The sequence below is a fragment of the Apis florea genome, unplaced genomic scaffold, assembly GCF_048593485.1.
Source record: "Apis florea isolate Af1SG1 unplaced genomic scaffold, ASM4859348v1 contig_3203_pilon, whole genome shotgun sequence".
NCBI classification, from domain to species: domain Eukaryota; kingdom Metazoa; phylum Arthropoda; class Insecta; order Hymenoptera; family Apidae; genus Apis; species Apis florea.
Genome location: NW_028256723.1, coordinates 5,308,747 through 5,331,487, shown reverse-complemented (window position 1 = coordinate 5,331,487; position 22,741 = coordinate 5,308,747). Strand labels below are relative to the sequence as shown.

Genomic DNA, 22,741 nt, shown 5'->3' with positions numbered 1-22,741 from the left:
GTTATAATTAAATAATGAAATAAGAATAATCTTTTTTTCATATTGTCTATACAATTGTAAACGTTAACAACCGATTTATTTATTTATTAAAAATGTTTTTAACGAAATGTATATATACATATACATTTACATCACTAGAAAAGATAGACATATAAGACAAATCGTAGCTAATGCAATGTTCAAGTTATATGTATATAAAGGTGTAAAAGAAATGGCGGGAAAAAGGAAAATTACAAAATTGCCATAGAGCGACCTCACAAGTCGACGATGAAGCAAATATCGCGTTGATCTGTAACCTGACGTTTTACTGGCATTTGTGCTTCTTAATGCGATCATTTTTCATTCTGCTTCTATCTTTCTTATACTCATTCTTTTGTTTCCTTGCTTTATCCTTGTTTCTTCCGCTTCTTGTACTGCATTTAGTATATTTGAAATCATATATCAGATATAAAATAATCTTGATTACGCAAATAAAATGATATGATAAAAACAATAATCATAAGTAATAAATCATATTTTAAAAAAGAAAAATGCAAAATTAATTAATAAATTACAATGTTGTATTAATTCATTAATTATAATCAAATTATATTATTAAATATAACTAAAAGTCAAGATAATTGTTTGAACTAATTTCTTCGACTTTTCAAGTTCGATGTTTTATTGGAAACAAAGATGAGTATGTGCTACCATCGAAATCATTGCATTAATTTACAATACATTAACTATTATATATTTATAATATTAACGAATATGTTATATAACACACAATAATATAATACACAATAATACCGAGCACTAACAATATTAATGTTACTGTTAATATTTGATCATAAACTATAAAATAAAAATGAATAATTTATTTGAAAATTTTTATTTTTTAATTTAACTATTACTTAACGTTTGTTATTATAATATTAATATTATAATATAATATAATATAATATAATATAATATAATATAATATAATATAATATAATATAATATAATATAATATAATATAATATAATATAATATAATATAATATAATATAATATAATATAATATAATATAATATAATATAATATAATATAATATAATATAATATAATATTATTATAATATAATATAATATAATATTATTATAATATAATATAATATAATATAATATTATTATAATATAATATAATATAATATAATATTATAATATTATAATATTATTCATATTTTTATTAATTAAAAATATCAATTATTATATAATTTTAACATATATATATATATATATATTGCTATGTATAAGCAATGATGTATTTTAAATCACATTTTCATTAAGTAACTCTTGATCGAATGATCACATCGATCGATGAAAAACAAAACAAATGAATTATCACTTCTGATGAATCATTTCTGAGCATAATTCAATATTTGATTGGCATTGTGTTTACATGAGCGATTGTGAATAATTTAAAATTAATAAGTCAATTGTTCAACCAAAAATTGTAAACGCAGCTTTAGAGAACGACGCGTCGCATTATATTTCAAGTTTTTTTGCCAAACAGTTGGCGCGTAACGTATTTATCGATCGTATTTCTTTGAACAAAACGTTACTCTTCTTTAAATTATAATGGCATATTTTTCAAATAAAATTTATATATTAACTATATACAATATTATAGATAATATAATTAATGAATTACAAGTATTATTCAATATGCAAATTAAAATCTCAATGATTTAAAATAAACTAAAAATTATTCATGTATCAATATGTTCACATAATTTTTTTAACGATCTATTTTTTTAAATATTTTTATCAAATTAATTAATAAAACCTAGCTGTTAACAAAAATTAAATGTTTCATTGATTTCAATTTGTCATATGCATTAATTATAAATTTCAAATACTAATAGACTAAATTACTAAACTTGCTAGTTCGCTTACATTGGTAGATTGTCAAATTTTTATAAAATATACTATATATTTTTATATAGTTTCATTTACAAATTAATAAGTAAAACTGATCGTTTTAACAAGCAAAATGATTCATATAACGAATGGAAAAAACTACAAAATGTAAAAGAAAAGGAAAAGGGCCCTTCAAGAGCCGTCCCTGGCCTCGGCAAAACCGGGCGGGCTGCTAACTCACCTCGTGCCACATTCCGCTAACTCTGCCAACGTTTTCGAAGACGAGAATGCACCGAGTTGGACCTGAGTACCACCTTTTGCACCAAACAAACCACACCTACACTATCTGGCAGATGATCTTATTGAAAATTCAAATGCACACGTGAGGCTTCAGCGGGCTCGCATGCTCGCGATGCGATTCGTCCGCGCTACCCGCGCGCAGACTCCAACGAAGTTTCTCACACCACAAGAAACGTCAATTCGATGATTGTTATGTTTTTCTCGAGATCAATTGCTTTGAAAAACCGGCGTTACACACGTCACATCAACATGCCATGTAACGTAAACCGTGCGAGCGATCAACACAGACTGAACTGCCACCGCGCCAATCGACTGATCGTAGTAAGTATAGTGCAGTGTGGAAACAGTAGAGGGGATGCGCAGATCGAACGTTTACATACAGTTTTTCTTTGCATGAAAATTTGAATCTTGAAAATTATTAAAAATTACTAATTATTGTTATATAATTGTTAAAATATTTACATGGATTCAATGAACTCGTTTACGATATATAATAATTATTATAATTAATATTATTGTAGTTATTCTTGATATTTTTATTATTTTTATTAATTTTCTATATAATAAAATTATTAATTTTATATATAATATATTATTATATATATGAATTTAATAAACATGTTTATAAAACTTTGTTCTTTGAATCGGAAAATTACTTATTATGATACTTTAATTATTTTTTAGAATTTTGCGAAAAAATATTTTGAATGAATTTATTATTATTCAATTGGAAATATTTTGAAATATTGCATTTAAAATATTGTTATAAAACTATATTTTGAAAATAATTTTTGTTATTAAATATTGTGTTAAAAGAAAAATGAAAAATATATCTTATTATATAAAGTAATAAATCATTTTATTTTTAATTCTAATTTAATTTTTTTTTTTTGAATAATGAAAAGAAAAATAAATATTACGATAATTGATTCAGATATATATTCATAATAGTAATATATATATAATAATATATATATATAATAATACATATATAATAATATATATATAATATATATATATATATAATTGATATTATAATTAAAAAATTATGATAAATAATAAAAATTAATTCAATTATAAAATTTCGATATATAATTTTATATAAATTTTATGATATTGTGAATTTTTAAGAAATATGAAAGAATCTTAATCAGATACAAAAAAAATATTTTTCAATTATTTTTCTAGGATATACTTTCAATTTTACACTAAAGTTTTTTTTCAAATCATTTTGTTGTGAATCGAAAGTAGTTTAAATGTGATGCCTGATATTTAGACTATCTTGTATAAATTGATTAATAAAGTTAAATTATATTATATATTAATTTACATACATTATGAGATAATATACGTAGATTACTACATTAAAAAATTTTTTACAATACATCATGAGAGGACAGGGTAATAAATGGATAATTGTCATTTATATCATAATGGAATTTAATATATCAGTTTACATGCATGTTCCAATAATTGTGATATTGTAGTAAAATAGTAATGAATTTGCATATGAATAATATATTATGATTTTGGGAAAGAGTTACTAAATAAAATGATTCGATTTAAAATGTATATTTTACATAGGTTGCAGTCTATGTTATTCCTAATGTTTTATATTTGTATATATCATCCACTCATGTGTATTGCTGAAGAAATCGAATATCTTCGCATTTAAAAAGTAAGTAAATATGAATCAAACATAATTTTTATTTTGTGATATAATCGCTTGTACAGAATAGCTTGTTTAATGAAGATTTACTGAATACACATAAAAGTTTATTATAATGCGCATAATTATTTGTGTAATCGTACATGAATCCAAAATATTAAAATTATAACTGCATTATTCTCTTTCTCCTTTAATAAAGATAATTTACAACATTCCCTCGTTTCTTTTATTCTGTATACCTTAAATGTAACCGACGATTACATTTCCAATTTAACACATTTACATGAAATATTTTGTTTATAATCGATCTTTTCACGTGTTTCTCTATAAACAACCTACACCATAAAATTCTCGATCATCACGCTACAAATCTCTAAATTTGTATCTTAAAGACATATAATGCATAGTACTTTTTATAATTTTCTTTCTTTTTTTTTAATTTTTTAATAACATAAAAACTAAAGAAAAAGAAAACAAAAAAGAAAAGGAAAAGGGAAAACAATGTGCGTCGGCATAAAGAAGAAATAAAGAAAGAATGTTCCGCTTCTTATCGCCGTACATACAAAACTTACATGGAAAACATTAATGGATTACCGAATACTTTCTCTTTTAAGCAGAAAAAACAAATTATGATTTATTCATTCGAAGTTTTCGAATTTGCATTTCAATAAATCGTTTATTACTATACATCAAATATTACTGTGTTATTCTTAATGATCAATAATTATCCCATAATCATTTTTGTATAACAAACATGCCTGTATATAACAACATACTCATTTTTGTATATGGCAAACATATGAACATGTTTCATGCAATACATTTACTAATAGGATTATTACATACATTTAAGCAAAATAAATGACCATTTTTTTCAATGAAATTTACAGTTGATTGATCAAAGCCAGAAGCATATTTGTTTTTAACGGCAATCTATTTTCCATGCAGGTTTCACTGTTTCTAAGAAACACTATAAATGTACAATATAACAAAGAAGGGTAGGTCCTTCATATTATGATCTAATAGAATTCTTTCCTTTCCTCCCTCCCACCCACCCTCCCACTCCTTCCTTCCATTCATTCTCTCTCTCTCTCTCTCTCTCTCTCTCTCTCTCTCTCTCTCTCTCTCTCTCTCTCTCTCTCGCTCGTTCGTTCATTCTGATACCACATATTTTCTCTCTTTCTCTCTCTTGAATATGTCATAAACAAATTTACACCGACGAAATACATTAACAGAGCTATCTAGTACTTAGAGCACATCGAGAAATACAGAATACAGAAATAAACTAGAAAATTTTAAGAGTGAAATATATCATATAACAAGTTAAACATTTAGATATCAATACTTGTATCATCGAAATACGATACAAATATTGACCAAAAATAAAAAATGCATATTGAACGAGTCAGTAGCGTGTATTCTGTCAAGAGTTGGGGTAGAAGTTTATAATTATTTCTTTTCTTTCTTTTTCCGACAGTCAGTTACCTCAAATATCTCTCACCACGCCTATTGTAAGAGGTAAATAAGGAAAAAATTAGAAATAGTAATGGAATAACAGTATTGCATATTGGTGGTTAGCTCATAGACACTTGTCCATTAGACAGTAGTCGCTCAACAGCGGCATTTATATCTCCAAAAGTGGCGATTAGTGCTGAAAATGATATTAAAATGTGCGTATATTATATTTTATCCATTACATTTGTACATACTACAAACATTTACAAATATATATATCTAAGTATATATTTTATAAATATATTTCATGCTACATAAAAATGAATTTTCTATAAATGTCAGATAGTATAATATTTTAAATGTGCAGATGCAATATATATATATATATATTTAAAATTATATATAGAGCTATACTTAATTGAAATATTTAAATATCGTATCTAAATATATCAAACATTTATAGAAAATTCTGTCTTAAAGTAACTACTCTAACAACAATATTCTTTATATTCTTCAAGTATACTAAATATGCAAAAGAAAATGAAAGTGCTAAATTTTTAATAAACTACTTTTGCCAATCAAATATTCTAAATTAAAATATAATAAATATTAAATATTTTTTTATATTAAATATTTCAAATTTGAAAATAATAAAATATAAAAAATATTTGTTATTACCTTGTAAATTAGCCTCTCTATTGACAAAACCCATAGCTGTAAGTTGTTCTAATTGCGCTCTGTAACGTTCTTCCGGTGGGGGTACAGGTTGACCATCCACTTCTACACCTTGGTTTAATGCCATTGCTGATACCTGCCAAAAATAGAATTTTATATATTAATTAGTTTTTTTTTTATATATTTTTTATTTGTAACAATAAGATGTTTACCATGCGTGCCATAAATTGAGAAAATGCATCTTGTTGATTTGTATCTGATGATTCTGTCGTCGGTGGCGTTGTATTTGTTGTACCTGCACTAGGTGCTGTAGTTGTAGGTGGTACAGTCAATCCCATACTAAGAAAAATTATATTAATATGATACATATTAATATATAAAATATATAATATATTATAGAAATATTATATAAATATATATAATAAAAAAAATATAATATATATTATAAATTACACATATATTTCTACTTGCTTTTCAACAAAATCTGGAGCAACAGTACGTAATTGTTCCATGCCTTGTTGGATTTGCATAATAGCAGCTAAAGCATCTGGATTAGTGACAACATTTTGAATTTGAGGATTTTGCATTTGTTGAATAAACGCGGGCATCATAGCTCTCATTTGTTCTTGCATTTGTGGATTTCCTCGAAGAAAAGGATTAGCAGAAATCATTCTGTTAGCCATAGCTGGATCTGCTGCCAAAGCTTCTAACATAGACCTTGTATATGGAGCATTTAACATATTTCGTATTAATTGTGGATTTTCCATCATTTGAGCTGCAAGACTTTGCATTCCTGGTGAATTCAAAAGACCTCTTCCTTGTTGTTGTTGTTGCTGTTGTTGTTGGTTGGAAGAATCATTTTGATTCTGAGACCAAGGATTGGGTAATGGATCTCTATTTTCTTGGCCTTGCTGTGGATTATTTTGGCTATCTTCATTACTGTTATTTTGCACTAATGCTGCAAAAGGATTTTGTTCATTTGCTGCTGCTGCAAACATAGGTTCTTGAATGTCACGATACATGCGACGAAGTGCGCTATAACCACCAGGTATGCTTTCTAAATTAGATATAGCTCTATCATGAGAACGCATTAATTCTTGAAGCATTGATGGATTACGTGCTAACTCTATTGTTTGTCTGGAAAAATATAATTTATATTGCAAATTAAAAATATAATATATTTTATTTAAAATATAAATGATATTGATATATAATAATTATCATATGAAAATTATTTTCAATAATTTTATTTTTACCTCAACAATTCAGGATTATTCAACATATGACTAATTTCTGGATTACTTTGCATTAATTCTCGCATTTGAGGATTGGCTGCAACTAAGCTACGCATGCTTTCTGTGTCATTCATCAGACTTTGCACCAATGGATGATTAAGTACTTGGTGCAATGCTTCTGGATTTAACAACAGCTCACGTTGCATACGTTGTTGCAAATCTATAAAGTTAGTGGACCCTGAACCAAGTGATGCTAGACCTACAAGTCCTCCTAAACTTCCTAATCCAAAAGGACTTGCATTTATGTCAGCTATATAAAATAAAATGAATAATAAATTTTATTTTATCATAATAATAATTTGAAATTAAATATTTCTTCATATTTTCATACCTTGTGATCTTTGAGGTGTAGAATCTTGACTTTGATTAGTAGGAGTACGTGGTGCTTTGATAACCAGATGCACCGTTAAACCATCTTTTACATTATGTGTACTCAAAGTTTCATGATCTTTCATAATCTTTCCAGCAAAAATTAAGCATAATTGCTCTGTTTGAGCATTAAATTTCTTCGAGATCGCTTCTTTGAACTATAAATTTTTGAAAAAATAATTATTAGAGTTAACCCAATAATGTGTGTAACAAGTATGTTATTTAATATTTAATCTAATCTTTAATGAAATTTACAGAATATAGAATCAAAAAGCTTACGTCTTTAATACTCGCATCCTCTTCAATCTCAATACTTTGTTTTTCTTTTGGCGTTTTGACGTTAACAGTAATTTTCTTTCGAGTATCCTGGCCTTCTGCCATCTTGAATCGGTAGATGACTCGTTACTTTCGACGCTTTCGATTCTCCCTCGTTGAGGGCCAATTGCGCACCACTTTTCTTGAATGCTTTAACTCTTTTTTGCACCACGGGAATTTCGTTCACGAACCGATTCCCGAAGAAACTACGCTAAATTTTGTTAACAAGTTATTCCAAAAAACTATAAAGATCACATAGAAGGGTCAACTTGAGCGACTATTCTATGAACCATAATATATAAAATGATGAAAAGTACACGATATGTCAAGCACTCATATATAGTTTCATTAAGTATTAAAATATATCAAGTTTACCAAAAAAATAATCCTATTATCTTATTAAATAATCTTTATCTAAATACATGAATAATGAAATAATAATCTTACTGAAAAATACGTGGTCTTATTTGTGAAAAATCTCGAATTGTTGGTTGAGAGGTTATGTCGTGTTACCACTATCGTAACTTTAAAATACTAACACAAGTTTGCTTATATATCATGTTTTAAGTATCTATCAGATATATATTGTATCGCATTAAAGAATGATGTATTTTATGAAGAAATTATGAAATCTAAGCAAATTCACTATATAAAATATTTAATGAAATTATTATTAAAATTATTATTACATAGAATTTATCAAATAAGATATTTATCAGTTTAGATTTAGTTTAGATTTTTAAACAATATTGAAAATCTGTATTTCGATAATGTATTATGCATCACAATTCATTACAATATTATTTTCTAGAAAAAAATACTATTATGAGATATTATTATTTAGATAGAATAACTTTAGTAATATTATAACACGATTTATTTTTATCTCAATAAAATCATTTATAATTAAAAAATAACGCTTTTTTAATACGATAATATAGTTAATTTTTATTTTAATTTTCGTTTTTTTTGAGGGATCAAAAAATTGTGAAGGCAAGTTTATTTTTATTGAAAAATATTTACCTAAAAATACAATTTTTTAACATAAAAGACAATACTAGTGATTAAAAGGAAACCATTTTATTATTTAGAATTCATGAAAAAAAAGATATTAATCCACTGGTTTTATTGCAGGAGAACCGTCGATTTTCTTTTCTGGGTTTCCAGCCCTCTCTGACTCGCCCGCTCAGCTGATGCCGTAGCGTCACCGTATACGCAGCTCTTAAGAAGGGCCAAGTCTTTTACCTTTCACTTTAGTACAAGGAAGCAGCAGATGATCATCTCCATTAATCTAAGATGTTCAACCATGACTCTTACTTGATGCCTTCCACTTTGTATGAAATGATTCAATATATTCGATATTGACACCTGCAATTGAACATTAAATTTAATAATCAAAACATACAAATTAAAAAAAAAAATGATATTATAAAAGATTATTTAAAACTATCACTTTTGAATTAATTTTTGGAATATAAAAAAAAAAATTGTTAATTGAAGAAAAACTGAATTTAAAAAAATTTTTTTATGTTCTAGTAGTCTCTTTGTTTAAACAGATTGTAAATAAAATTTTAAAACATTATTACAGCATATATTATACAAAAGTAGTTATATTCATTAAAAATTAAAAAAAAAACATGGATGATTTTTTATTATGCAAATTAAGTAATATAGTTCCTTTTGTACATAAATATTAACTAAATTAAAATAAATAATCTAAAATATTTTTAAAAATGTTATAATAAAAAATACCTGCACTCTTTGCCAATCCTTCAGGACTAAATGTGAAAACTCTTTTATCATCTGGATTACAACCAGTTAATAATGTTACAACTGGTGTTTCTGTATCATTTGTTATACCAACTTTTGTCTGTTGGGTAAGATAGTGACAGCACTCTATAATTTGAAAAAATAACCATGCTTCTTTATCTTTTGGTCTTGGTCCTTTAATAAATGGTAATGCTAAACGTTCATGAGGCCTTTGAGCTCGTAGAAATCTTGAACCACGTTTCAATTGAGTTTCCAACCAACGTGTTGCTTCTCTTGCTCTACCACTAATACGTTTTACTTCATCCAATGCAGAAACAACTAAAAAGTTTTATTATTATTTTTAATTAAAATAATTCATAAAAAATAGAATATAATTCATTTTTCAAACTTTTCTTTTACATACCAACACTAGGAATTACAACAATAAATTTCTTGGCATACACCAAACGCTTTAGAGCTGGTGTGTGCTTAGATAAAGCCTCATGATCAGGTACCAAATAAGGAGACATGAGTCTAGATCTTAAACGAGTCTCTAATGCACAAACTTCCGCTTTCAACCATAATTTTCCCATATGTCTCATTAATTTTCCACGTGAATGATCCATTTCCCAATCTTTACTATTACCCTTTACATTAGAAGTATTTAAATCAATTGTTACGAATAATTGTTTTGATTTTTCATATTTTACTCCAGCATCTTCAACAGAACTAAGAAAATATCCAAATTCAATTAATTTTAATGTTCTCAATAAGATTTCCTCTTGTTTATTCATTTTATGTTTGTGTAATATCTTCCAATTCAGAGATTTCTGAGCATCTTCTAAAAGATTTAATCCTCTTAGATCAATATCTTCCGGTAACGGTACTATCTTAACACATTCCTTCAATTTATCTATGCTCGATAAAATCATACTGTCATCCTTATAATTTTTCAATAGCATTTCTGCATTTATATTAATCAAATTTAATAAAATTGTAATACGCTTTAATAAGATGCGTGAACTTTTTCCACATATTCGTATAATATCTGGATTACTTTTCAACCAATCACAACATATTTTAATAGATGCCAATATTTCTTTTCCAGATATAATATTTAGTATATCATCTGGTTTTAAATTTTGTTTCTTTAATTGAGCAATGTATGTTACTCTATCCGATGATGTATTATTTTCATCGAATGTGCTGTTAGAATTAGTTATTTCTATATTTTCAGAATTAGTTATTAAATCTTTATCATTTAATTTCTTTTGCTCATCAAGTGTTTGTTCACCATTTGGTACATGATCATTTATTATCTCAGATGTTTCATTTTCTTTTTCCAAGTCTATATGTCCATTCATTGTCTTTGTTTCAGAATTTTCACTATTTTCTTTATTTACTTGCACAGATGCACCTTCATCATCTGTAATATCTTCGGATAATGCATCATCTGATAATACATTTTCTTCACTTAATACATCATCTTCTGTTTCAGAAACATCAGAATTTATTTCATCGCTAGATGATTCCATTGTTGTATGATCAATATCGCTTACATCCGAATCACTGCTATTTCTTCGTTTTCGTCTTCGAAGTTTTGTGAGCAAACTTTTATTTTTATCTCGAGTTTTTCGTGAACCGTTCTGAATGTCACCATTTTTTATAACATTTCCTTTATCGGAAATTGTTTTGCTATCAATAATTTTAGATTCATTATTTTCATCCGATTTTATAGTAGTATGCTTCTCTTCAACATCTACTGATTCAGTGACACAATCATTATCTTTCGAATGTGATAATCCTATGTCAGGAAGTGATAAATCTATAAAAGATTCTTGTAATCTAGTTATTGTAAATTGTATTAGTTGAGACAGTATTGCTAAGGTTATGGCAACAACACCTTGCACCTCACTAGATTCTTTGCTTTTTAATCTTGAAATGGACATTAAACATATGGCTACAATTTTGAATATCATATCATCTGTTAAATAATTTGTTTGTTCATATTTACAGTTTTGAAGATATACTTCGATATTGCTCTCTTTTTCATCTATATTCATATCATTTGATTCAAGTTGTTCCGAACTTAAGCAATTTTCAATATTAGTTAAAAGATCCTAAAAATAAAAATTATAATATATATATAATAAAAATAATTTTTATAGAAATAAGAATAATAAAAGATAATTTAAATAGATAAATAAATATATCAATTCAAATACCTGACATTCTTGATTTATTCTATCAGAATTTGGTACATCATAATCCCATAATTGAAGTAGAGAAAACAATCTTGAAACACACATATGTGTAGGACATTTTTCATCTGTACAAACAGAATGTGTAACAATGGCTCTCTTTAAGTTTCCTTCTGCTCCTTCAAATGGTTCAGAACATAAAATGCTATAAAATAATTAGCGTTATAATATATATTAAATGTAAAATATATTTATAAAAATACAATAAACTTCTAAAAGAATGAAAATAATATATTTTATAATTTATATAGCATATCTTCTAACAAATTTCTATAAATTATAATAAATAAAAAATGCAATTATATTTAAATATAAAATAAAAAGATATTCTAACCATCTCATATAGTGATATACTGCATCAAGACCATAATTTGTATTGCCTGCTATAGTGCCCAACTGATTATGTGGCATTCCAATATTTGGATCAATCACTATAGCCATTTTATAATACCTCTTTGCTATCATTGGATCCCAATATGGATCTAATTCTAATTTATATCTAGCTAAATCCCCAAGGCATACCAAACTTCTATGAATTAAGCGCATAACACATAATTTCACTTCTTCAGTATGATGTTTAGATTGATTGGTCTTATTTTTTGCCTAATAAAATATATAAAAATGAAAAGTTAGATTAATTCTATTGAACACAATATTTATTATAATTAATTTTTTCTATTATGTATACAAAATATCAAAAAATCACATGGATAATTGAATATATTTGATTTAAATATATCATATATTAAATATATGTTTTTATAAAAATATTTAATAATTTATATCATTTTATACACAAAAATGTTATCAAATTACAATTTTCCTAAATTTTTTATAATGGTTTTAAATTATTTATTAATAAAAAATACTAATTATACATTTTCATAAAAAAGTCAATAAATTTAGGACAGGAAATCAAAGTTCATATAATTATATATATTTATATATATATTATATAATTTGTGTAATACAGATATTTCAAAAAAACTTACACTTGATAATTCTGTTACATTTTGCATAAATGCAAAATCAATAGTACCAACTAGATCTAAATTATATTCTAGTTGTAGTTTTAATATTAAATGATGGTAAAATCCAACCCCTACTGCCAAATGGACAGATAACATTGCTTTTTCTGTTTCAGTCCATGCATTACCCTAAAAAAAAATTTATTACTTTAAAATTAATAAAATGTTATTTTTATATAATGAATAAAATTTTGTATAAAATATAATTTATAATTATACATTTAATTATACAATTAATTATTTATAAATGTTTATACCTTTCGTAATTTTTTAGATGCATAAACAATATCATAAAATGCTTTTCTCCATAACAATTCTTCAGTTTTACGTGCATACTCAACAGGATCTTTAGTTATTAACCGTACACAATAATCTTTAAGTTTTACTCGTAGTGTTTCCCCTGAAGGGGTAAATAAATCTGTTATTGTTAATGCACGGCTTTTTTGTTCGTCTAATCTTTTGGCAATATCTGTTATACCCCTATTAATAAAATATAATTTCTGATTATTATATATAATATGTTTTTTTGTAATAAATTTATATTTATTATAAAATTCTATATTATTACATTTTTCATATTATATATGTTACTAAATAATATAAATTTCAATATCAATTTTTAAATAAATTTTAATATTTCATCTATAGAATATATATATAGAATAAAAATTTTCAAAAGATATTAAAAAATTGCTGCTGCAAGTGTTTATTATTATTGATGAACTAATTATTAATATTATTTAAAAAAATATTTTTAAAAAATAATAATTAAAATAAAAAATTACAACTATATATTAACAAATTTTTATATAAGCCTTGTAATACAGGATTACAGTTTAAATGTATAAATTTGTTTTATAGTTGATTTACATTAAAAAAAAATCACATTCAAACAAATAGCATAAATATATATACAATATATACGGATTAATAACATATCTTTTCACACAGAAGGTTCTCTAACTAATAAACGTGAACTATGCATAAAAGCGCGCCAATAGAAGATCATGGTATATGAGTATAGGTTATGTTAACATAAGTTAAATTTAGATGTTCCACTAACTGTGAAAAAATTCTTCCAAATATAATATCGGATAAGTAGTAGAAAGAAAAAGCAATTCTGATGTTATTATAGTTGAATATTACTTGTGTAAACGTCTTGTTTGTTCAAGACAATCAGTCGTTCGGACATCTGCTGCAGTGTTATACGCCCTCCTCATTTTGCTTCGATCATTTTTCACTTCCTGGCCGCTTCGTCATTATTCATTTTCCCGCGGTCTCTTGACACGCGCATCTCCGTCCCACAGTAAGAAAATTCGACATTCGCCCTCGCCTAACTCCAGAAACCTCCCACGACGTGCGGAGCTCACCACAATTGCACGTATGTATACGTACATATGGTTTACTTATAATTGTCGCAGGAAAGTCACCTGGAAAACTTACGCAACAGTGTTGCCAAATAGAATATTTTAAAACTATGTTAATAATTAGAAAAATTTAATTCGATAAGTTAAAATATACATGTTAGTCTTTTGTCCTTTCTACAGTTTGAAACTTTATTTTAGAATTATGTTTATTATAATATAATTACATGATATATGTAAGCACTGCATTTAATATTTACTAATTGATTGTTGTAAACAATGCTTTAACTTGCTTAATGTCAGTTTTTCATATTTTTAATAAGACAAATAATCTATTATTCATTTAGAAATCTGTTTTCACTTTACTTATTTTATCTGAAAATTATTTAAAAAATTTTATCAATGTACTGTATTAATAAAAAATAGTACTATAAAATTAACCTCACTTTCATTTTTTAATATGTAAAAATAATAGTAAAATTATTATAAATTTATTAAAATTAGTATATTTTATTAGTACATTTTGATGATGAAGCAATGGATGTTGCTACTCCAACACCTCAAGATCTACAAAGAAAACTGTACTTTTTAGTGGAACAACTTCAACACATGGCTGGTGAACTTCCTCCAAAATATCAGATGCGTCTTCCATATGAACTATTATCTGGTTTAGCTAATTCTTTATTGAATGATACAATATTTGAAATTGTTAAGGGATTAATGGAAATACAGCATGTTACAGAAAAACATCTTTTTCAACAACGTCTTCAATTATTAAATCAACAAAAAATTGAAATGCAAGAATCATTATCATCAATATCTACAGATGAAGAAAGAATATCAATAAAAACAACATTACATAAAAAACATAAAGAAGAACTTAAACAAATGGATATGAAATTAGTTTTACAATTGGACCAAAAAGTAGCAGATCAACAAAGTATTTTAGAAAAGGCTGGTGTACCTGGTTTTTATGTTACAAATAATCCAACAGAAATTCAAGTACAAATGAGATTATGTGACTTTATCATTAGATTAAGTAAAATGGAGGTTCCAAGTTAATATAATTTATAAAAACATAAGGATTTTTCCAATTATTTTTAAATAAATTTTTAAATTGTATGATTTTTATTATAATTATTTATTTCAACAAATTGTACAATAGTTCAATTAATATAGTGTCTCTCCTTTGTACAGTAGCACCTTTTTAAAATAATTTCTTTTTATCCTATAAATAATTTAATTCCTAGTAATTTGTTTTTATCATATAAATAATTTAAAAAACAATGTAATTGTGTTAATAGTTTTTTTATATAAGAATATTAATAAATATCTATTTGTAGAAAACATTATTTTTTTAATTAAGACTTGTAGTCTTTGTTGTCTTTTATGAATTATATACATAGTTTTTATTTCTGTAGCAAACAGCACTGTACAATGCAGAATAATCTGCATACAAACAAGTTTTACATTATATCATAAATGTTCTGTTGCTATTATTATTGAATATATGATAATAATAAAGAATATTATTTTGTATATAAAATATTTTTTTAATAAATTGTTTATTAAAAAAAAGATATAAATATATTTTGACAGTAATAATAATATTCTTGATAATTTTTAATTCATTTTGATATTAAAAAAAAATATATCATTCATTAATGAAATTGAAATTAAAATGAAATGAATTCGTGAGATTTTCAATTTTTTCTTTCAAAATTAAATAAATTATTACTCTACATTTTTATTTCTATGATACTATATAAAACAATATGTCAAAATAGATTCAATTATTTTTAAATCTAATTCTTTTAAATGGATCATGCACACAAAGTCGTACAGCAATCAACCTTTAAAATGCCTTTAAGTACTTAATTCTCTTAAATACAATTCAGTCGGTATTTTTACTCAAAAGTGGTGCAGTTTGCGGTGGTGAAATATCAAGATCTAAACTTTTTTGATGATGAACAGTATTAATTTTTTTCTGTGGTGTAAAGCATATACGATATACATCTTCAAAAGTTGAAGCAAAATGAACTTCTAAACCATCCGTAATATATTTAGGAAGATCATTATAATCTTTTTTATTTTCTTCAGGTAGAATTACACAGTTTACACCAACTCGTTTTGCCTTAAAAAAAAAATAGAAAAAAAAAAAGAAAATATATGTTAAATAATAATTATTATATAAAAGAATATAATAAAATATTTATTTTACTCATACTTACAGCAATCGTTTTTTCTTTAATACCGCCAACAGGAAGAACTCTACCCATGAGACTAAGTTCACCAGTCATTGCAACATTTTGTCTAATTGGTTGATTTTTTGCAAGCGAAATAAATGCTATTGCGATAGTAATACCTGCGCTGGGACCATCTTTTGGAGTAGCACCTTCAGGTACGTGCAAATGCAAATGAGAATCGATCAAAAAACTATTAGATGGATCTTCCTGATTCAAAAAGTTTCTTGCAACTGTCATCGCTATATGAATAGATTCTTTCATCACGTCACCTAAATGACCGGTGAATTCTAAAGTACCTTCCGATTTTTTGCCGGTAGAAGGTTTTCTAATTCTTGTTTCAATAAATAAAGTAGAACCTCCCATAGCTGTCCATGCAAGACCCATAACGACTCCAGGAGGTGTAATTTCATACATTCTGTCATGTGTAAACACAGGTTTTCCAACAAATTCGTGTAAATTATCCATAGTTACATCTACCTTTTCCGCTTCTTTCTTAACAACTTTGAATGCAACTTTTCGATGAACTTTCTCTATATGTTTTTGAAGACTCCTTACTCCTGATTCCCGACAGTAAGATTTAATTAACGCGTGAAGTGCGTTATCATTTATATTAATCTGTCCATTATTGAGACCTGAATCATTCATCGCTTGCGGTACTAAATACTGTTTAGCAATTGCAAGCTTTTCTTCTGCGACGTAACCTGACATATCTATCATTTCCATACGATCTCTTAAAGGTTCTGGAATTGTATCAATCACATTCGCAGTGCAAATGAAAAGCACTTTTGATAAATCAACGGGAACATCTAAGTAATGATCTAAAAAGTTTGCATTTTGTTCTGGATCTAACATTTCTAAAAGAGCTGATGCTGGATCACCTTGATGTCCTCTAAAAAAAGAGAAAATATATGGCTTATAATTATATATACATATTTTTTACTACAATATTTATTAATAATTACATACTTCCCAATCTTATCAACTTCATCGATAAGAACGAGCGGATTTTCAGTCTTTGTTTTTTTTAAACATTGAATAATTTTACCAGGCATAGCACCCACATAAGTTCTTCTATGACCTTTGATTTCTGCTACATCTGTCATTCCACCAACACTAAATCTGAAATACTCTCTGTTAAGTGCACGAGAAATTGATTTAGCTATTGATGTTTTTCCAACACCTGGTGGACCATGAAAACATAATATTTTTCCTTGTGTTGAACCCTTTAATTGACTGACAGCAATAAATTCTGAAAATAAAACAATAAAATATAAATAGATTATATATAATTCATAAATTATAGTTAATTATTTATTTATTAAATATTCATTTACCTAAAATTCGTTTTTTTATATCTTCCATTCCATAATGGTCTTTATCCAAAATTTCAATTGCTTGCTGAAGATTTAAATTTTCCGTACTAGTTACACCCCATGGCATGGATGTAAGCCAATCCAAATAATTTCTTGTCACACTGGAAATAAAATTAAACTACCAAATTAAAAAATTAATTAAATTATTTAAATTAAAAATAATATTTTGTTTAATATTGTAAACATTGAATAAAATTTTTAAGCTTTTTATATATAAATTACAAAATTAAAAAACATACTTAAATTCGCTACTGTGACTTTCTAAGAAATTTAATTTGTTTAATTCTTCTTCAAGTACATCCATTACTGTTTTTGGAACTGTTTTCTCTCTTATACGTTCTCTATATTTTTCTCCTATAGCATCTTTATCATCTTTTTCAAGTCCTAGTTCTTTTTTAATAACTTTTAATTGTTCATGAAGAATGTATTTTCTATGTTGCTGTTTGACTTTTTCTTCAACTTCTCTACCAATTTTTTGTTGAAGTTTGCTTAATTCATATTCTTTTTTTAAAAGTGCCAATGATAATCTTAATCTTTTCAAAATCTATAAGTAAAGTTATTGTTTTAGTTATTTAAAAGATTAATTATAATGATAGTTATAAATACAATAACTTACATCCATTTCTTCTAATACTTGTTGTAATTCTTGTGCATCTGCTCCTGTCAAAGCTGCACCCAGATCACTTAAATAAACTGGATTATCTACAACTCTCTGTCCTTGATGTAACATTTGTTGCAAAGACTCACGGTATAATGGATTCATACTTATTATATCTCTAATAGTTTTTATTAATTCTTGTGTCAAAGCCTGTATATTAAATTAATTTTTCTTATAATAAAATTAAAATCAAATTAAAAATCTCAATATGAAATGATATAAAAGTGAATTTAAAAATGACAATCTTTTAAAGAATTATAAATAATGAATATATAAAGTTCATGTTACTATTACATAATCTACAACATTTAGAATTTTTCAAGTATCAAAAATTATTATATTTCTTTTTGATTATTTTGCAATAAATTAATAAATTTGACAACAATTTAACAACAAAGGTTTGTGCATTTGTTATAGCTCAAGATTTCTTATAGAATCATATCTAATAGAAATTTTATTTTTGAATTTTATATCAACATTACAATAAATTTCTTCAAGAATCAATATTATTCATATCATAATAATCATAAAGATTATTAATTGTATAGACTTAATGCTGACAAAAATTTGCTGAATAATTTTATTAGACATAGTCCATAAATCTTAAGTTTGATAGCAAATGCAAATCAATAAATAATTACAATAAATAAATATATATTCCTAAGTTTTTTTATAATGTATACATGTACTTGATATTACGCGTCATTACGTATTCGTCTAATAATTTTAGTAAATCATCTATTTTTTTTATATATATTTCTCATCAAACAAGAACAATTAATAAATACGAAGTCAAATCTTGATAACTTGATCCTTTATAATTTGAAAATATTTATAAGACTAAAATTTTATTATTTGTTTCTGTTTCATTACGAAAACTTCTATGAATGTGAGATTTCTTATCAGTATTAGATATATGTTTCTAAATATATATTCATATTTTTCAATTAAATGAGATTTCATACATAAGTAATTTTGAATTTATGCATCCATTTAAAAAAGATATATAATATATATAGTATGATACTGATAGGAAATCCCTTAAATAGAAATAAAATATATTTTAATTCAAATTATTTGCTATATATTTAGATGCATTATTTTATTTCTATAATTTGATTTTAAAATAGTCAGAAGAATGAATCGAATTTCTATTACCATTATTTCTATAATTTGAATATGTATTATAACATATCAGAAACGAATCATTTAATATTGTTTCATTTTTTTCAATTATTAGAATTGTCTTAAACAATATGATAATATATAAAATAACACAAGCCTCATTTCTATTTTTTTGCATTTCAATTATGTGCATATCCATGGAAATTAACTTTTATCTATTCAATATATAATTGTTATTTATTAAATAAATGAATTCTAAGAAGAAATGTGAAAATCAACATTATCTGAGATTATGGATTTTTAATTGAAATACTAAGAAGATCATAAAGAATATAAATAAAAGATAAGAAGATAAATAAAAACAAGAATTATAAATTGGATAATATATTAAGCAGACAAAATTATGCTATTTTATTTTGAATTGAAAAATTAATAATCTTCTTATAAAATTTCTATATATCAAATTTTTTGAGAAATCTTTTTTTATTTGAAAATTGCAATAACTTCTATAAACCAAAGATTTTTGGTCTTTTTGGTGTCTTCTTTTTTGAAATTCGACTGTATTATATAATATCAATTTATAAGTTTTACATAAAGAATATCATTTAAATTTACCTTAATTTCTTCAGTTTGTCTAAATTTCTCATGGGTGATATTTACAACTTCTACCATTAACAAAGGTTGAGGGTTAGTTTGTGCTGTAGAATCTGTTGGAGGATTAATTTTTTCTTCAACTTTTTCTTGTGTTCCTTCTGTGATCTTAATTTCTGATATATTAATTTCCTCAATTTTCTGTACTTTATCTTGTTCTGGCACTTTGTTTTCTGTTTTTTTACGAATTAATGACCTACGGCTTGGTTTGCCACCAGAAATTGAATCGTCTACAGGGACGTGAATTGTTGTATTTAATAGAGGAAACGTCAATTTCATTTCTGTATAGTATAGTATTTATATAAATATTAAAAATTATTTGAAAAAATGTAATTAAATAAAGATAATAGCTTAATTTTTTATTTTTTTAAGTAAGAATTAAAAAAAAAGCATACTTAATAAATAAAAAAATTTATTTAATTTTATTTTTACTTTGTTTTAATATAAATTATTAAAATAGAAAAAATTATTAGATAATATATTATTATATAAAAAATTATTAGATATTATATAAAACATGACAACTATATTTTGAAATATGTATATAAAAAAAATTAATGAATAAAATTAAAATATTTTAGAAAGAACAAGAATTAATTCTTGATTTAATTATTTTTTGTTTTGCATATTTTGAAAATGTCAAAAATGTATATATGATTGATTTTTTTAAATAAAACATTATGCTTTTGAATATGTATGATTTATTTATATAATCTAAATATAATCCATTATTTGATAAATTCAATGAATATTATTTCAATCATTCCATGTAAATTAAGTAAGTATATAAAAAAAGAGTTTTCAAAAAATTTTTGATATTCAACAAATTTATTTTTTTAATATTTTAAAACTTTATAGTTTTATTAATATTTGTAAAAATATTTAGTTGTCAAGCTTTATATATTTATGTATATAAATATTTAAATAAATTCAAATACTTACCGTGAGTAGGTTTTGGGAGTTCTTCTAAGATTTGACCAACAATCTTAATTCTTCTATGTGCCATTACAACTAATCTTAATCGATTTCCTAAATCTTGTACTTCATGTATCTGTGCAAATGTTCCAACAGAGTAAATATCATCTAAATTTTGTACAATCTCTGCTTCGTTTCTATCAAAATGATTAAGTTCAAACATAAAAATTATATTTATACATTATTTATATTTATATATTCAGCACTTACTCTTCTAATTTTTTTAAAAATATTCCAACATATGGTTGATTTAGTTTGACTTTTCTGCGAATTAAATCCATGAGAATTGGATTACTAAGTTCTATGAGTTTTATAAATCTTGGAAATACTGGATTTCTATTAATTGCTATAACAGGAACATGAGGCCATACTTCTGGCACAACAACTGTGGCTGGTAATGAAGCTGGATCTCCAATATCATCTTCATTATTTCCACTATAAGATAAAATACGATAGATTTATTTAAGATGGAACTGAGCATATTACAAATTTAAAATAAAATTTCCTTTGATTTATAATCATATATGAAAATTATAATTAGTAATTTGAAATTATTTTTTTTAAAAATACGAATATATTTTATTTAAAAAATTAAAAAAGTATAATAAGAATAATTTATAATATTTACAATAAGAAAACTTACTTAGGTGAATCTTTATCATTGAATCGTTTTGTAGCAAATGATCTAATCGAAATAATGGCCGCAGTTTGTCGACGACTATGGATATTTCTAGTAAACGTTCCATGATCATTAAATTTTATTCTTTTAAATTGTGGTCGTATATGCACCGACAACTCTTTATAATCTGATTGATGATTTCTGCAGAATGATCGAACATTCGTCATACGAAGCCGAAAAATGGACAAAATCTTGAAATTCACCGCTGTCATAAAACGCATCGTTCCACATTCACAATCTCGATTTTAATGAAACGCATAAACGTCTTATCCAATGCTTTGATCTACTTGAAACTTTTTACAGGTTATAATTCTACTCTAGCACACACTGATCAGTCTGATGAAACTTTGCTAACCTAGGAGAAATTAATTATACATCAATCAGCTGTTGTATACATTCCGAATATAATTGTAAATATTGAATTGATAATTGTATTCGTGCGAAAATTCATATTTTCATATTTTATTAAATTTTAATAAAACAGGTAATAATGTAAAAAAAATGTGATATTCGTTTGTTGCTTAATGCAAATAGCGATATATTCTTTTATATATATCAATTTTACATGTGTAGTGTGAATTTTTACGAATCGATGCAAATTTTGAAATATATGAATATTGTAAAAAAGATACTACTAACGCAGTTGAGTTTTAAGATAAAACTAATTATA

General features: G+C 25.0%; 5 protein-coding genes across 9 annotated transcripts in view; 1 reads left to right on the top strand and 4 right to left on the bottom strand.

The window, feature by feature from the left end:
- Positions 1-2,474, bottom strand: part of LOC100867932 (uncharacterized) — a 31,502-nt gene extending 29,028 nt beyond the window's left edge. Inside the window, exon 1 of the mRNA XM_086911292.1 lies at positions 2,126-2,474. The gene's annotated coding sequence lies outside the window, so the exon portion shown is untranslated. The remainder of the gene's footprint in view (positions 1-2,125) is intronic.
- Positions 2,475-3,871: 1,397 nt separating this feature from the next.
- Ubqn (ubiquilin) lies at positions 3,872-8,684 on the bottom strand. 2 transcript variants are annotated; one of them, XM_012486864.3, is made up of 8 exons: positions 8,410-8,684; positions 7,927-8,173; positions 7,610-7,805; positions 7,240-7,528; positions 6,455-7,120; positions 6,196-6,322; positions 5,987-6,119; positions 3,872-5,504 (listed from the first exon to the last, which is right to left on the bottom strand). In XM_012486864.3, the coding sequence occupies exons 2-8, from the start codon at positions 8,026-8,028 to the stop codon at positions 5,428-5,430; spliced, it is 1,590 nt and encodes a 529-aa protein (XP_012342318.1). In that variant the 5' UTR covers positions 8,029-8,173; positions 8,410-8,684; the 3' UTR covers positions 3,872-5,427. The 2 variants fall into 2 exon arrangements, with proteins under 2 accessions (XP_012342318.1, XP_003693998.1); XM_003693950.4 differs by lacking the exon at positions 8,410-8,684 and having other exon boundaries at positions 7,927-8,286.
- Positions 8,685-8,947: 263 nt separating this feature from the next.
- Positions 8,948-14,288, bottom strand: Smg5 (Smg5 nonsense mediated mRNA decay factor). Its single transcript, XM_003693966.3, has 8 exons — positions 14,147-14,288; positions 13,258-13,480; positions 12,965-13,129; positions 12,307-12,575; positions 11,937-12,117; positions 10,136-11,831; positions 9,715-10,050; positions 8,948-9,330 (listed from the first exon to the last, which is right to left on the bottom strand). The coding sequence occupies exons 1-8, from the start codon at positions 14,218-14,220 to the stop codon at positions 9,263-9,265; spliced, it is 3,012 nt and encodes a 1,003-aa protein (XP_003694014.1). The 5' UTR covers positions 14,221-14,288; the 3' UTR covers positions 8,948-9,262.
- On the top strand, positions 14,157-15,711 carry gdl (gonadal protein gdl). 3 transcript variants are annotated; one of them, XM_003693939.4, is made up of 2 exons: positions 14,157-14,381; positions 14,882-15,711. In XM_003693939.4, exon 2 carries the CDS (start codon positions 14,902-14,904, stop codon positions 15,424-15,426), a length of 525 nt encoding a protein of 174 aa, XP_003693987.2. In that variant the 5' UTR covers positions 14,157-14,381; positions 14,882-14,901; the 3' UTR covers positions 15,427-15,711. The 3 variants fall into 3 exon arrangements, with proteins under 3 accessions (XP_003693987.2, XP_012342321.1, XP_012342320.1); XM_012486867.3 differs by lacking the exon at positions 14,157-14,381 and adding an exon at positions 14,384-14,523 and having other exon boundaries at positions 14,882-15,563; XM_012486866.3 differs by lacking the exon at positions 14,157-14,381 and adding an exon at positions 14,398-14,600.
- Lon (lon protease homolog, mitochondrial) lies at positions 15,487-22,611 on the bottom strand. Of its 2 annotated transcripts, none has more exons than XM_012486859.3 (10): positions 22,036-22,611; positions 21,603-21,827; positions 21,360-21,529; positions 20,382-20,647; positions 18,600-18,791; positions 18,223-18,527; positions 17,945-18,084; positions 17,577-17,859; positions 16,596-17,499; positions 15,487-16,498 (listed from the first exon to the last, which is right to left on the bottom strand). In XM_012486859.3, the coding sequence occupies exons 1-10, from the start codon at positions 22,290-22,292 to the stop codon at positions 16,259-16,261; spliced, it is 2,982 nt and encodes a 993-aa protein (XP_012342313.1). In that variant the 5' UTR covers positions 22,293-22,611; the 3' UTR covers positions 15,487-16,258. The 2 variants fall into 2 exon arrangements, with proteins under 2 accessions (XP_012342313.1, XP_003694006.1); XM_003693958.4 differs by having other exon boundaries at positions 20,382-20,698; positions 22,036-22,574.
- Positions 22,612-22,741: the final 130 nt, after the last annotated feature.

Coding starts and splice junctions, on each gene's coding strand:
- gdl (XM_003693939.4), top strand. CDS start 14,902: ATGGATGTTGCTACTCCAACACCTCAAGATCTACAAAGAAAACTGTAC.
- Ubqn (XM_012486864.3), bottom strand. CDS start 8,028: ATGGCAGAAGGCCAGGATACTCGAAAGAAAATTACTGTTAACGTCAAA. Junction 7,529..7,609: donor TACACCTCAAAGATCACAAG/GTATGAAAATAT, acceptor TATTTTATATAG/CTGACATAAATGCAAGTCCT. Junction 6,120..6,195: donor CTCAATTTATGGCACGCATG/GTAAACATCTTA, acceptor TATTTTTGGCAG/GTATCAGCAATGGCATTAAA.
- Smg5 (XM_003693966.3), bottom strand. CDS start 14,220: ATGAGGAGGGCGTATAACACTGCAGCAGATGTCCGAACGACTGATTGT. Junction 10,051..10,135: donor TGTTGTAATTCCTAGTGTTG/GTATGTAAAAGA, acceptor AAAACTTTTTAG/TTGTTTCTGCATTGGATGAA. Junction 9,331..9,714: donor AGGATTGGCAAAGAGTGCAG/GTATTTTTTATT, acceptor GTTCAATTGCAG/GTGTCAATATCGAATATATT.
- Lon (XM_003693958.4), bottom strand. CDS start 22,292: ATGCGTTTTATGACAGCGGTGAATTTCAAGATTTTGTCCATTTTTCGG. Junction 20,699..21,359: donor ACTCCCAAAACCTACTCACG/GTAAGTATTTGA, acceptor TATACTATACAG/AAATGAAATTGACGTTTCCT. Junction 18,528..18,599: donor AAGTATTAGAAGAAATGGAT/GTAAGTTATTGT, acceptor CTTTACTTATAG/ATTTTGAAAAGATTAAGATT.